Source organism: Syzygium oleosum, unplaced genomic scaffold (assembly GCF_021117445.2).
Source record: "Syzygium oleosum isolate NSW1041296 unplaced genomic scaffold, Sole_v2.1 Sole_v2.29, whole genome shotgun sequence".
Taxonomy (NCBI): Eukaryota; Viridiplantae; Streptophyta; class Magnoliopsida; order Myrtales; family Myrtaceae; genus Syzygium; species Syzygium oleosum.
The window spans coordinates 4,113,968-4,128,720 of NW_026607513.1; the positions used below are offsets into that span (position 1 = coordinate 4,113,968).

General features: G+C 40.8%; 3 protein-coding genes across 4 annotated transcripts; 2 read left to right on the plus strand and 1 right to left on the minus strand.

Moving 5' to 3' along the window:
* LOC115692139 (zinc transporter 8-like) lies at positions 1-2,184 on the plus strand. Its single transcript, XM_030618901.2, has 2 exons — positions 1-791; positions 1,670-2,184. Exons 1-2 carry the CDS (start codon positions 156-158, stop codon positions 2,123-2,125), a joined length of 1,092 nt encoding a protein of 363 aa, XP_030474761.1. The 5' UTR covers positions 1-155; the 3' UTR covers positions 2,126-2,184.
* A 1,256-nt stretch (positions 2,185-3,440) lies between these two features.
* LOC115692135 (pentatricopeptide repeat-containing protein At4g20090) lies at positions 3,441-6,452 on the minus strand. Of its 2 annotated transcripts, none has more exons than XM_056303811.1 (2): positions 4,268-6,452; positions 3,441-3,566 (listed from the first exon to the last, which is right to left on the minus strand). In XM_056303811.1, exon 1 carries the CDS (start codon positions 6,255-6,257, stop codon positions 4,278-4,280), a length of 1,980 nt encoding a protein of 659 aa, XP_056159786.1. In that variant the 5' UTR covers positions 6,258-6,452; the 3' UTR covers positions 3,441-3,566; positions 4,268-4,277. The 2 variants fall into 2 exon arrangements, with proteins under 2 accessions (XP_056159786.1, XP_056159785.1); XM_056303810.1 differs by having other exon boundaries at positions 3,441-3,581.
* A 1,513-nt stretch (positions 6,453-7,965) lies between these two features.
* LOC115668284 (GTP-binding protein ERG) lies at positions 7,966-13,772 on the plus strand. Its single transcript, XM_056303723.1, has 8 exons — positions 7,966-8,531; positions 9,711-9,800; positions 10,441-10,586; positions 11,571-11,729; positions 11,890-11,956; positions 12,961-13,068; positions 13,165-13,304; positions 13,442-13,772. Exons 1-8 carry the CDS (start codon positions 8,058-8,060, stop codon positions 13,524-13,526), a joined length of 1,269 nt encoding a protein of 422 aa, XP_056159698.1. The 5' UTR covers positions 7,966-8,057; the 3' UTR covers positions 13,527-13,772.
* The last annotated feature ends 981 nt before the right edge of the window (positions 13,773-14,753 follow it).

Below are 14,753 nucleotides of genomic sequence, written 5' to 3' on the forward strand. Positions count from 1 at the left end.
GATGTTAGCCATCCATTTTTATAAATCAGTCGTCGTCGCCGTACCACCTCAGCGCATCACTCAAACTCTTTAAATACTCCCAACTCCCAAAGCACCATACTGTCATTTCTGTCTCCAAAATCAGAAAGAAAGAAAGAGAGCAGAGAGAAGACGCCATGATGAAGCTCTCATGCATCTTCTTGTCGCTTGTGCTGCTCCTAGTCTTCCTCGCTGCATCTGCCGAGTGCAGGTGTGAGAGTATGACGAAAACCCAGTTGTCTGATCTTGAGAAACCTTACAATAACACTAAGCACCAAGCTCTCAAGTACAAGCTGGCGGCCATCTTCTCCATCCTCACCGCCAGCTTCCTTGGCGTCTCCCTCCCCATCCTGGGCAAGAAGCTTCCCTCCCTCCACCCAGACAACCCCATCTTCTTCCTCATCAAGTCCTTCGCCGCCGGCGTCATCCTCTCCACGGCCTTCGTCCACATCCTCCCCGACGCCTTCTCCAGCCTCGCCAGCCCCGACCTCAGCGAGAACCCGTGGCACAACTTCCCCTTCGCGGGGTTCATCGCGATGCTCGCGGCGATCGGGACGATGATGGTGGACACGTTCGCGACCAGCTACTTCGAGCGGTCGCATTTCGGCAAGGCGGCGGACGAGCCGCCGCCAGCGGCAGGGAAGGGGGACGAGGAGAAGGACATGCACGAGGGGCACGTGCACGTGCACACTCATGCGACTCACGGACATGCTCATGGCTCCGCCCACGACTTCAAGTCTTCTGAGCTCACAAGGCATCGTATCATTTCTCAGGTTCTGAAAAAGCCCCAGTTCATTTCAGTTTGTGTTTCTCAGATGCATGTTCTTGAGATGATCTGGTACCGTTTATAAGGTTAATTATGTTTGGAAGAGTTTGATAGGACGTGGCTTTTGTTCATTTAACTTCTCAGAGGTTTAAAACTAAGCCATATCGGGATTAGGTAAGAAGTAAAAAATAGAAAGTTATTCTAAACACATCAGCAGTTCTTTCACTTTCATGATTCAATTAATGTCCATTTTTTATTTATCGTTAGACGCCCCCAAATAATTTTTGAAGTACGAATAGAACATTTTGAAATAGCAGAAATAGCGGTAGATATTTTCATTATTCGTTCAAAAATGAGAAGAATTTTATTTATTTTATTTTAATGGACTGTTGAAGGAACTTTGGCTGTGGTTCACACCCTGCGCCCCATTAAGCACCAACTGGGAACCCCACAGAGGAGCCGAAAATAAGAAAAGAAAAGAAAAAATCGACCCTCTTAGCATTTCTAAGGTTGAAACTCATGTAGAATGGGACGGTCGAATGTTTGTGTTATCATGCCGGTTGATCGAGACCTTAATGAATTATCCGTAACATCCGTACCGTTGAGCGTTGACATATCTTGATACACAATCCAATACGTTAATCATAAAGCATTTGTAACCAAAATATTCAAATATACATGAACATATATGTATGCTGGGTATGGGCTTAGTGATGGGGGATGAGCATTTTATTGACTCTAAAGCTCCACCACAGCTAGTGCTGAGAACATATTCTAGACTTTGACAAAACAAGAGTTAATTACCATCTTTTGTCTCTTCAGTCATTAAATCAAAGAGGAGAGTCTGATTCGTGCTTTGGCACCTTGAATTGGATTGGACTGCAGGTGCTGGAATTAGGGGTGGTGGTCCATTCGGTGATTATAGGAGTATCACTAGGAGCATCCGATAATCCTAGAACCATCAAGCCTCTTGTGGCAGCACTGACCTTTCACCAGTTATTTGAAGGCATCGGACTTGGAGGGTGTATTTCTCAGGCCAAGTTCAAGTCCCGGAAAATAGCGGCGATGGTGGCGTTCTTCTGCCTCACGACGCCAGTAGGAATAGGAGTGGGAATGGGGATGTCAAGCATGTATCAGGAGGGTAAGCCGAGCGCTCTCGTGGTGGAAGGGTCGCTCAACTCTGCATCGGCTGGGATACTGACTTACATGGCGCTCGTGGATCTGATTGCAGCCGATTACATGAACCCCATCATGCTCCACAATCTCAAGCTCCAGATGGGTGCAAATCTATCCCTCCTCTTGGGCTCTGCCTCCATGTCTCTCTTGGCCACCTGGGCATAGAAAACAGCAAATGCACCTGTCTTTGTTTGTCCAAATAAGATCCTGCGATCTTTTTGCAACATTTTACAGGGTTTTTCCTCTATTCCCTCCACAAATATTTACATTGCAGTTCTTCTTTCCCCAAGTTTAAATCTTACACTACCTGAATGAAACGTTACCCAAATTAGTGAAATAGAGAAGTGTCCTATGTACATGATTGTTGAAGACAGAACTAACTGAGAAAGCTTTCCTATGCAGTGATCGGTGAGGCACAATTAATTGCTGTAAGCAACGAGAATGAAATACCTTCATCAAGAAACAGATGGACATTTTGGCAAAGAATAAATAGACAATTCACCGGTCACAACAATACAAAAACAACAACGTTTTCTATGCATCTTCTATCTCCTTTTTGCATTGCATCAAAGCTAGTTCATCATCATCTTCCAGGGCAAGTTGACACTCCGTCATCACAACATTAGGAAGTAGGGTGATTGCGCCGTAAACAACATGCCTAGTAAAATAACGGAACAATGGCTTAGAGGAGTAACAAATTCTTGATGATAAATTCTTCTTGACTATAATCTAACCTGGCGGATAAGATATAAATCCCGGACAAAGGCAGATTTTAGCTCTTAACTCCTCTTTTAGTTTGCATGCCCTGAGGTAAAGGATGCTCTTTGCATGGTTAGAGCAGTAACAAGACATAAAATCAGCATCATCTACCGGTACAAACCGACACAGAGATTTTTACAATTTCTAAGAAACCGGGCTAGAACATAGTACCTGACCTTAGAGCCTTTCTTCCGAACCACAATCTTGCGTGACGTTTGTGGGAAATGACTAGCTGCTCAATCCTAAAAGAACCATCTCCTAACTCTTTCGGGCCCATTAATTGATGCTCAACAGCGCATGGAATTTTCTGAAATGGCCACACCTTCACATTGGTCAATATCCCAATGACTATTTATATAACATCATCCAGAAAAAAAAAATATTCTATAACCTGTCTGAGAAAACTTGCTCAACAACTCTCTTACAACTTCTGACTACATGCTTCCCCCGACTTCTGTCATTGCCATTGGAATTTCGTGCCAAGGTCTTTAATCTACGTATCCATCAACAGATGATTATGATAGATCAGTCAACTGGTAAAACTACCTGTGTAACTTTTTGATGATTTAAAGGAGGAATAGTTAGGAAGTACAAGTGTTTCTGAGTGTGTGCTCGGGGGTGCAAGCGAGACAGAGGGAGAGAGTTCAATTCCTGAAGGAGAAATTCACACAATTATCAAGAGCAAGAAAATAATGCTGCTTCTGCTCAGGAAACCATTACCTTTCCCAATGCATCCGTGCATTCTCCAACTTTGGGTACCAAGATCTTAAGACTGTCTTGTAGACATGTTCTCCTCCAGTTCTTCTGTAAGATACTCGGAATGTGCAGACCCATGATGAAATTCCAACTGCTGAAACTCCAACTATTGTTCTCATCCACCAAACATAGAAAACATATACTGAAGTGAAAATGCAATACATGTAGGGGAACGGCAAGAGAAAATAATGAAGCTGCCCCGATATCGGTGATATCCAAATCATTAATCCGCAAAGTTATAGCAAAATTATGATATCTTATTCAGCGTGACATAGTGCTTCAGGAAGATTGTTAGCAAATGATCGTCATGTATAGTTTTGAAGTCTTGTAAATGGTTCTAAAGTCAGTATTTGATTAACAGAACAATACGTCATATATGGCAACAAAAGCTTCAAGATCTTCAAAATGTTGGTCTCAGTTTCCTGAAGGGAACAATAGCGCACAGGATAGGATAGTGTCACCCATTGCTTTGCTTGAGAAAGCTGTCGGATATATAGAGAAAAGAGTCTACATGGCAGTCTTAACAGGCTAGCCTCAATTGAACAATTGATATCCTTAACCTAATGTCAGTGAACAGCTGAAATATACTAACGGATTCGCACAATAGGCCACACCAAAACCAAATTGATGACAGCAAAGCTACAACGTTCAAATGGTTTCTCCAGCTAACCCTCAGCTTATCTAGCTTTGACCAAACCAATATTTGACATGTTGATGAGCATATCAAATTTAACATTTTACTTGTGAAAAATAAATCGACAAATATGTAGTGTAATAAAAGAAGACACTCACCACGAAAAAGTCAGCAAACTAGGTCATTCCAGCACCTGTCAATTGCAGCTCGAACCTTTTTAGGTTTGCAGAGCTGCTGAACAGCCTTTTCCCATGTAAATGATTTTGGAGGCAAATACTTTTGCAGCATCACTTCTAAAATTCTGGATGCTCCCACAACTCTCTGGCGTTTGAATAGACGTAGCACTAGCTCGTCTAGGAATTCCCTTCCATCTTGAGGTGGATTTAACTTTTCGCTTAAAGCTTTTAGGAAAATGTCACATGTGTACAAGTCGGGATCCAATCCTTGATGCAGCATACTGTTCAGAAGATTTAGGGCATGGGAGATGTTACCCTGCATGCATAATGCATTGAAAAGTATGTTATAAGTGATGACATCAGGTTGACAACCGGGCCCCTGACAGAGCATCTCATTAAATAGCTTCAGACCTTCTTTGAGCTCTCCATTATCACAATGGCCTTGAATAAATGAAGTATAAGACACAACATCAGGTTTGAATCCTCTAGCAAGCATGTTCTTCCATACCATCGTAGCCTTCTCCAGCTTTCCCTTCTCACACAATCCATGTATAAGAACGCTATAACAGACAGCATTGGTAAAGTCATTGTTATTTTCCATCTCTTCCCACATAAGAATAGCTTTCTCTGATTTGTCTGTCCTAAAAAAACCCCTCAGCAATGAGCTATAAGTGAAAGCATTGGGGGCGCTCCCCTTATTCATCATTTCCAAGAGAACTTCCTTGGCTTCTTCCGGCTTCCCTTCTCGACATAAACCATCGATAAAAGCACTATACATTACAGTATTGGGTTCGCATCTCCCTTCAACTATGTCCTGCCACAATCTCCTCGCCTCTTGAAACCTTCCCTCCTTGAATAACCCGCTAAGGAGGGTGGAGTACACATACTGATTTGCACGGGATCCTCTTTCCACCATGAATTTCAATACCTGAAGCCCATCAACGGCTCGTCCCAGTCTAACCAGTCCATTGATAATTGTTCCATATGTGACATCATTGGGCATAAACTTAATAGCAACCATCTGATTCAAAAGGTCTACAGCCTTATCCAACTTCCCCCTGAGACACAAACCGTGAATGAGTGTGTTGTAAGTCACCTCGTTGGGAGCACATCCTTTGAGAAGCATATTGTCGACAAGCTTGGCTGCACGTCTCAAGTCACCTTTCTTGCACAACCCATTGATTAAAACATTGTACGTCACGGCACTTGGAAAGCAACCCTCCATTTGCATCTCATCCAACAAGGAAACGGCCTCCTCGATCCTACCCTCCTTGCACAACCCATCCATCAAAGTGCAATACGTGAACACATCAGGTACGCAGCTTCTCAAAGGCATTTCCCTAAACAGTTCGACTGCTCTATCCACCATTCCCATCTTACACACAGCCTTCACGACTAGATTATAACTAAGCACGTTCGGCGAAATATTGATCTGGCTAGAACTAATGACATAAGAATAGAACTCCAACCCGCGATTATAACGACCATTCTGGATAATAATGTTGAGGACCGAATTGAAGGACCGGACAGTCCGCTTACACTGGAACTCGTCGACCATCCTGTCGAACCAATCGATGGCCATCTCGGGCAAGCCAGCCCTGCCGTAAGCCTTGAAGATACTGATGAAGCTCCGCTCGACGAGCACGCGCCTCTCGCGCCTCATTCGATGCAGGACCTTCTCCAAGGACCCGAAATCGCCCGCCCCGGCGTAGCTGTCGATGAGGGAGTAGAATGTGGAATCGCCGGGAGTGTAGGTGCCCGACTTTGCGCCCGAGCTGAAGATGCGCTCGGGGATCGGGGGCTCGGGAGGCGAGACGGGTTCGCGGGTCGGGACGGCGAGAGCTGACGAGGAACGGCAGCGGCGGCGGGGGGAAGGGGCGGCGGACGGCGGGAGGGAGGGCTTACATCGACCCAGGGGAGGGAGGTTGGGCTTCAGCTTGAGCACATGTGTGGAGATGTGGATGATGGGCATGCCGGGTTCAGCTCGGTAGGTGGAACGAGAGGCTAAAGGAGCTTGCTTTACGTGGTTTCGTCATCGTTCCATTCGACCTGCTGCAAGCTTGGAGCGAGCGAGCGAAGCAAAGGAGATGATGCGCTCGCTGCCGCTCCTGCTAATACGCCCTTTTCCTTTGTTGTTGGGTCGGCCGTGATCCTCTCGACTCAGCAGCTATTTATACTTCACTTTGCAATTTGCCGTTGATTCTTTGCCCCAAAGAAATCTCTTTGTGGAGATAAAAATGACACAAATGAAATTGGGTCGAGTCGGCCTCGACTTGACATGAGAACTCGACGCTGGATGGCGGTTTCGAGTTTCCAATCAAGAGATGATGATGCAAATGGCTCGTGAGATTTGGTCTAATGTACAATGTGATCCATGAACTTTTAATTTATTCAATATAATCCTTAAACTTTAGATGAATGTGTAATGTGATGCTTAATCTTTTAATTTGTTTAATGCGACTCATGAACTTTTGGAACACGTTTAATTTAGTCTTTAGATAATAAGAAAATGTTCGATGGTAAGAGATCATATTGCACATTTGGTTTAAGTTTAGGGGCCACATTAAATAAATTAAAAATTCATGAACCACATTACATATTGAGCCAAAATTTATGGATTATTATGTCATTTTCACTTCAATCAAACGTGGTAGGTTGAACTCCACACTAACTTTAATTAAACTCAATCATGTAATATGAAATTGAAATTTGAGCCAAACTCGAACAGAATGTCATATTTATGATTTCAGAATACAAATAGATACTTATCTTTATTTTTATAGTGATTTTTACATAAACCTTTAATGATACTAATTTTCTAAAATCTTACACGATATAAAATGGCAAGTTTTTAAGCCGATGCATGCTGTCACTCTAGGGCGGACATTTGGTGATATATATTGGCTTCACGAAATGTATAAAGAGTTTGGTAAATTTTATTTATTTCATTTTCCAAATGTTCATTATCAGAGGTCAAGCTAGCTTGAGGTGAGCGAACAAAATATAGGCCAGCACAATAGTTGACAAGAAATTAATTTTGCTCTAGAGTGATGGACTGAAATGAAACGAGGAAATGGGAATGCAAGAGAATAGAATGGAATAAGGATTCTCTTGTTTGGTTGTAAGAGGGAAAAATCATGGAGTGGAATGGATATTTCAATAAATCAAGTTTAGTCAAATTATTGTACAATAGTGCACCAAATACCACTCTAAAACATTGCAGATATATTAGAAAATTAATCGAAAACATTAATTATTTCAATCGAACATCTAATCCATCGGAGGCCCGATTTCATTTGGCCAAACATGCCACAAACGGTTCGCGTTATTAATCGACTAATTTACTAAGCGCGCGAGATCTCATATTCGATTCGATCTCGATGTAAAAAAAGAGCAAGCAAATTCCTCACGGATGTCATGACCGAAAAATCAAAATGAACTTCCATATGAATGTTCAATTTGGGCTTTGGATAATTCATTTCACTCCATGGATTTTAGTTTGATGCAGACAAAATGCTAAATGGCCTTGATTACCAGACGAGAAAGAGTGTAGAAAGAGAGGAGAGAGAGAGAGAGCAGCAGCAGCAGCAAGAAAAACCCCTAAAACCCTCTGAGAACTGAAGCAACCAAGCAAGCAAAGCAAGGCCAAAGCTTCAAAGAAGAAGAAGACCCAGAAGACTCACAAACCCTTCTCTTCTCTCCTCTTCTTGCTTCTTCTTCTTCAGATTCATGAGACTCCTGTAGAAGCCTCCTTGAAAACCCAACAACAAAGATGAAAACTTTGCGAGCTCTCAGAGCTCTCGCCACCCTCCACGCGCGCCCCCACCCCTCCAATTTCGCCTCCCCCGCCTTCTTGCTCCGCCCCTACGCCGCCCAGCCTCAGGAGGACTCCGACCACAACGACTCCGATTCCGTCTTCAACAGCGCCGATTACGCCGTCCCCGCCGCCGGCGATGACCGTGCCCCCCGGCAGCCCACTTGGAGCGACAAGAACAGGAGGCGAGCTGACGAGGTGTTGTTTGGTGATAAGCCCATGAGGGTTCTGGAGGTGGAGGAGGAGGAGGACGATTTGGAGGAGGAGAAGCGGAGAGTGCTCGCCAAGGCCCTGCTCGAGGCCGCCTTGGGGGCGCCGGATGCTGAGGACGACGACGAGGAGATGGCTGTGATGGAGGAAGATCAGAAGTCTCTGGCCGTCGGGATAATCGGAGCTCCCAATGCCGGGAAGTCCGCTCTCACCAATTTTATGGTGTGGTTCTTGATTTTCGAAGATGTGTATTTGCTTAGTTATTCTTGGAACTATGCCACTCAGCTTTTGGGCCGAGATTAATGTTGATTTAGTGATCTTTTGATTGACTGTTAACCTTTCATGATGTTTTTTGAGGTGCATGAGATGGTCAGCTGATTATGAACGAGTCTTTAGCTTAGTATTGTGTAATCCACACTCTAGTTCATCGGGGTAAGGAGAAACTCTGTGGAAGGTTAATTTAGTTGGTGGTTCAAACTGAATTTGGTTGTATCTGATTGAACTACAGTTTTGCGAAATATTCGGATCAGCTCACTACAAGCAGAAGCGTTCATAGGTTCATTGCAAATGGCTGGTAGCAGGACTGCCAGTTTGTGCTTATACATGTTCTAAAGGAAGTTACTTGTCCTGTGAAAAGGGGTAAACTTCCATTTTATTAGTTTCCTGAAGATTAGCAGGATTTCTTCCCTCCTGCAAGTCTGTGGACCACTTGACCTGTACTGTCTTTGCTTAGCTGGAGCGTGAGCTGGATATCCGATAAACTTCCTTTTCAATTTGGAATTTTTGGAATTTTTGTTGCATTATATGTCATCAGAAACAAACTTCCCGTACTGGTTTTTTGTCTTGTTAAATCTTGTAATTTTGACATCTGTCATGTATGTTTTGGCATGGTCTTGTAAATACGGTATACTAAGCATAGTTTAGAAAACTGTAGTGACCTTTAACCCATATAAACTCTTAAGAATCCCAGGACAAATATAATTTAGATGATACATTTGAACTTTCTGAAATTAAGTGGCTGATCCTTGTTGGAGACCGTGAGACGAATATCAAGGATTCAGTCCATCAATTTGACTAATGTATTAGATCTATTAAATATTAATTGTCAACTAGAGCTTTGGAGCCTTATGTTCCCTCCTAGAATATAAAATGACGTATATTTTGTATTCCTAAATCATGGTCTGCTCGTGGAGCTTGGTTGTCCAAATCTAGCTTCCATACAGGACAATTCTTTTGTGAAGTTTTTGAGGAATTAGGTCACTCACCATTAAAGTACCCGAGCACCTTCAATTCTGTTATTTGACCTGCTGTCACTATTTTCTGCTTCTTCTACCCGCTACATTGAGCACTTTTACCTTATGGCATCTGCAGATGGCTTAGAATTTTCACTTTCTGTTATAGGTTGGAACAAAGGTTTCTGCTGTCTCACGGAAAACAAATACAACCGTTCATGAAGTGCTAGGAGTCATGACAAAGCGAGACACTCAAATAGTATGTTTCTTTTGATATATGCTCAAGTATCTTGTGTATAATTTCACTTGTTGCCTTTCATTCCTAGCATGCGCAAAAATTTTATGCTGCTCTCACTAATAGTCAGCTGTAGATAGTTTGTTCATTGGACTAGCATAGACCGACATAGTATGTAGTAGAGTTTCCCTTGCGCAGACTTAAAATAGGAAACCATTAGTGTTATTTGGGGTGCGTTTCGTATGATTTTCACTTTCTTGAAGTTGCTCAACTTTTGCTTTTAGAGTTGGAGATTTTATTTTTTGTCTTAACACTAAACACTTAAAACCTTATATTTAATATTAATCACGTTTTACATATTTTTAAAGTCATGATGTGGAACTTTCTTATAATAATATAAATCTTTTGATTTTGGTGGGAAGTTACTTTTTTTATTACTATGTGCAACCCAATACGCACTTATACTCGTTCAATTTTTTCAGTCATTCGTCTTTGCTCGTTATGCTTAGATTGATTATGAACTTGTTTTTGTCTGGCATGATGATGATAATTATGAACATAGGTCTGCGCCATTTGCTGAGGGATGTAGATTGATGCAGTCAAATGCCTTGTATCTTAGAAAACCATCATTATCATGATCTTATTTCTTCAAAATTCAATGCAGTGCTTCTTTGATACCCCCGGGCTTACGTTGACTTGCAGTGGATTTCCCCATAAGGACTTGAAAGCACGTGTTGAAAGTGCTTGGAGTGCAGTTAAACTCTATGATGTGCTCATAGTCTTATTTGATGTTCACAGGCATCTTACCAGGTTACTTTTCACAAAGTTAAATTTCTAAATATCTTGTTGTTTTTGTGTCTATCTTTCATTTAAAATACATTATCAGATACTTTTGTTACATCGCCATTAGAGAAATATCGTGGCATGTAGTTTGATCATATTATATCCTGCTGCTGATGAGGATGATAAAATTGGTTGCACATGACTTTTTTGTTTTGCGAGTACTAATTACATATACATATTACTCAATACCAGCTCATCGTAGTTTCCAAAGTGGGTTCGCGGGAATCTAATCAAACAATTTTATGCAGTTTGTTGTTGCAAGCATGGATCTAACCGATGGCTGGATTAGAGTTGGTTCCATAAGTGCAAAGTTTTTGCATACTATCACATGTCCAATAAACTTTGCAGTATCAATGTACTCAAAAGCATAGGAATCGAGTGTACATTTTTATAGCATAAGATGCTGGCACTAAATATTCGTGCTTTATTAGTGATGAGAATTTAAAATGTGAAAGCTTGAGTTCCTTAATCGTGCTTTGGTTTGAACTTTACTGTTTATTTGAAATATGAAGGTGGAATTATGCAAGTTAGACCAAGAACTCCTAGAAGAAAATGAGCATGAGTGTGTTGTACTTAGACCGAGGCTCTATTGCAAGTTAGGATTCATGTGGTCAACTTGCTATGATTTATGAAATATAGAGTTATTTTAGATATTATCTTCCGCTTCCATGACCCTGTATATAAGCTTTGCAAATATTTGTATTCTTTTGTTGAGCTGACATATTTAGTTCTTCCAACAAGTATAGGTCATAGGTCTCTTTCTATATTCTAATTATGAAATGAAAAGAGCTAATTGAAGATAGAGCTAGAGCTAGGGTTGTTCTTTTGCTTAGCGAAATACTGGAGTTATTAGTTCTTTTGATTATATTCTCTAATTGTAAATTCCTCCTTAGCTTTTATTTCTTTATTATCACTTATAGTCTTGATTTTGTTGCTTTTTAAACCATGTAGGCCTGATATAAGGGTAACTAAATTGATTGAGCGAATGGGAGCTCAAGCTCACTCTGGACAAAAGCGGGTATTGTGCATGAACAAGATTGACTTAGTGGAGAAAAAGAAGGACCTCCTACAGGTTGCAAACCAATTTAAAGATCTTCCTGGTTATGACAGGTTAGTGTTGTCTGTCACTGTAACCCAAGAATATATGTAGGTATCTAGCAAACAAGGGAAAAAAGGAAAATGGGGAAAGAAACTTAAGAGGTTGTCGGGAGTATTTTGTGGGTGCTTTGGATAACTTATTGACTGCAATTTCTCTTGCTTCCATTATCAGGTATTTCATGATATCTGGACTGAAGGGTTCTGGGGTGAAAGATCTTTCTCAGTATCTTATGGAGCAGGCAAGGCTCTGTTTTACTGATCATCTGCAATAGTTCAAGTTTAACAATTCTACATAGAAAAAATCTCTCTTTTTGGTTTAGTGTAACATTTGATTTTTGACAATCGTTTAAGGCAGTTCAGTCTGTGAACAAAGCAGGCAAATGCTGAAGCATCTAAAGTAAATCATAACCTATTACTTCTTGAAATTTTTCACTCACTCTGGCACGGTCCTTCTATCAATCTCTCTACTCTTATAAACCTCACCTTTTTCCCTAAACCACATTCTTTTGGGCTGTGTGCTCCCTTTTCCTCCTTCATGCTGCCACTATTCTTCTCATTTACTTTTATATCTTTTTGCATTTGGCCATGCTCATTGATTTACGATAAGGTCTTTTTAATATATGATCCATCAATTCCATTTCCAAACTCACTTTTCACATAGTCTGTCAATTCATTTGAGTCTTCATTGATTTTAATTGCACTAACACATCTCAGATATTTCTTTTTTGGGGATAAGTATGAGAAGTGCGGTCTGTTAAATTTAGCTATTTGGGGATGACAAAAAAAATATTCTTCTTTGGACTTGTTTTACATGGAATTTTGGTTTCTCAAGAGATTTGGGCTCCCTTTTCATAACCTCTTTTTGCACAAATGATATATCTTGAACATTTAATGCGTCAAGCCACGAGAATGGTCTAGTACGTATTTGCTGATAGTGCAAGATGCCTCCTGTCTAGCATCTACTTCGTTTAAAATAATTTGATGGATCAGTGGTGAAAAGTCACTGCACATTCAAAGTTGAGAGAATTGACTTTGTTGGAGGCATAAAAGTATGTCCTTGCTGAAAAATCTGCTTCTTCCATGCAAATTCTTTCCAAGGAAGTCAAGTTTTGATTTCCTCTTCCAGTTTTTTGTATTCTCGGATTTCATGATAATAGGTTCTGTAGCCTTTCAGACAAAATTATAAGAATACCTTCAGAAGTAACTATCTGATTACTACATGTGATCATCTTTTAATAAACAGGCAATTCAAAGACCTTGGGATGAAGATCCAATGGAGATGAGTGAGGAAGTCATGAAAAACATTTCTTTGGAAGTTGTGAGAGAGAAGTTGTTGAACTACATACACCAGGTACAGTTTACAGTTTACCCTCTATTTACAAGTTGTTTCGATCTTGAAAAAATTGTGGAAGGATATTGACCATGGAAATACATTTTGACCATCTAGGAAATTCCCTATGAGATTGAGCATCGCTTGATGGACTGGAAAGAGTTGCGAGATGGTTCTCTGAGGATTGAGCAGCACCTCATTACCCACAAGCAAAGTCAGCGCAAGATTTTGGTTGGAAAGAAAGGCTCTAAAATAGGGTACAATGCTCTTACCTCTTGGTTTCTTGTTTTCAATTTGAGAGGCTTGCGTGCTGATTTCTGCTTCGACCATGCAAATTGCACTTTAGCTCAAGAATATTCGAACTCAGGAACAACTTATGCTGGTTCTTATGCAGAACGATAGGGATTGAAGCAAACGAAGAGCTAAGATCCATCTTCAAGAGGCATGTCCATCTCATTCTCCAGGTTAGAGTAAAGTGACACCATTTGCAAGGAGATGATTTCTACAGCAGGATCTTTCCCTTACCGTCCTTATGGTGGGTACACAAGTAAAGTTCTTCATGCTGCATTTGCACCTACGTCCTGTCACGAGTCTCGTGACAAGCAGCAGTCAATGATGGGAATTGTTGTGCATCCACGCCGCGGTGAAAAAGGTAGTGAACAAGATGGGACAAGATGCCGATGCGAATTCCTATGAGGAGATTCCCACATGACATTCGGTGGGAGAAAGTTCAAGATGGAATGCCTCCTCTTATAGTCTATTGCTGTTTCTTTCTTTTCCCTGGTTTTGTTTCTAATTAGGGTCAATAATGGTGAAAGTCCATCTTACTATTTTTGTTTTCTTGGGGTAATCACTGTATACCTCATTTCAGATCAAAAGCTTTTAAGTACTTAAATATCATGTACATAACACAGCGCCAAAAGGCAAGTGAAGCAACATTCTTTTGAAGGCTTGTTTGGGTTCTTTTCCAACGCCTTGCGGTACTTAATTGATGTTATAATGATAATTTGGAACCTGGCTATTTCATTCATCAGTAGATTATTAGTAGTTATATTGTCCATGACCTTTTGACAGTTATATCTGTAATGTTTCCTCTTTGATGGACATAGCATAGGCGTCAAGATCTTTTGAGTAGAACAAATTTTCACAGGAGCACCTTACATTGCTCTAATTTACATTGCAGAGAATGGGCTGAATTTTACTTGCAATGTCAATTAATTAACTTTGTTCTTGCATTATCTAATCGGTAAATGTATGTTATGTCTTGAGTTGAATTTATCGATCGGTGATGTTTAGTTTTTGGAGTTTTTTCAATGGTTTTTACTAGAACAACTCCTAGATATTGTTGCTGTCCACATGATCCATGATAATCATGCGATTGATAAATGTGGATGAAATAAAAGAACAAGGGCATGAACAACGTTTGGTAAATGAGACAGAGAGATTACATATTTAGGTTTCGAGCGTCAAAAATTTACTAATGGCAATGAATACCGCCTGTTTACTTAATTGAGAAACTTACCGATCCATTATTAATTGTTAATAGTCCACAAGTCAATATCTTCATTGGGATCACTAATCACTTGAAATAACAAAAAAAAAAAAAGATACAATTAGTCTTTGAATTTTGGCCTAATATGTAATGTAGTCCTCGAATTTTTAATTTGTTCAATGTGATCCTTAAACTACGCATGTGCATTGTGATC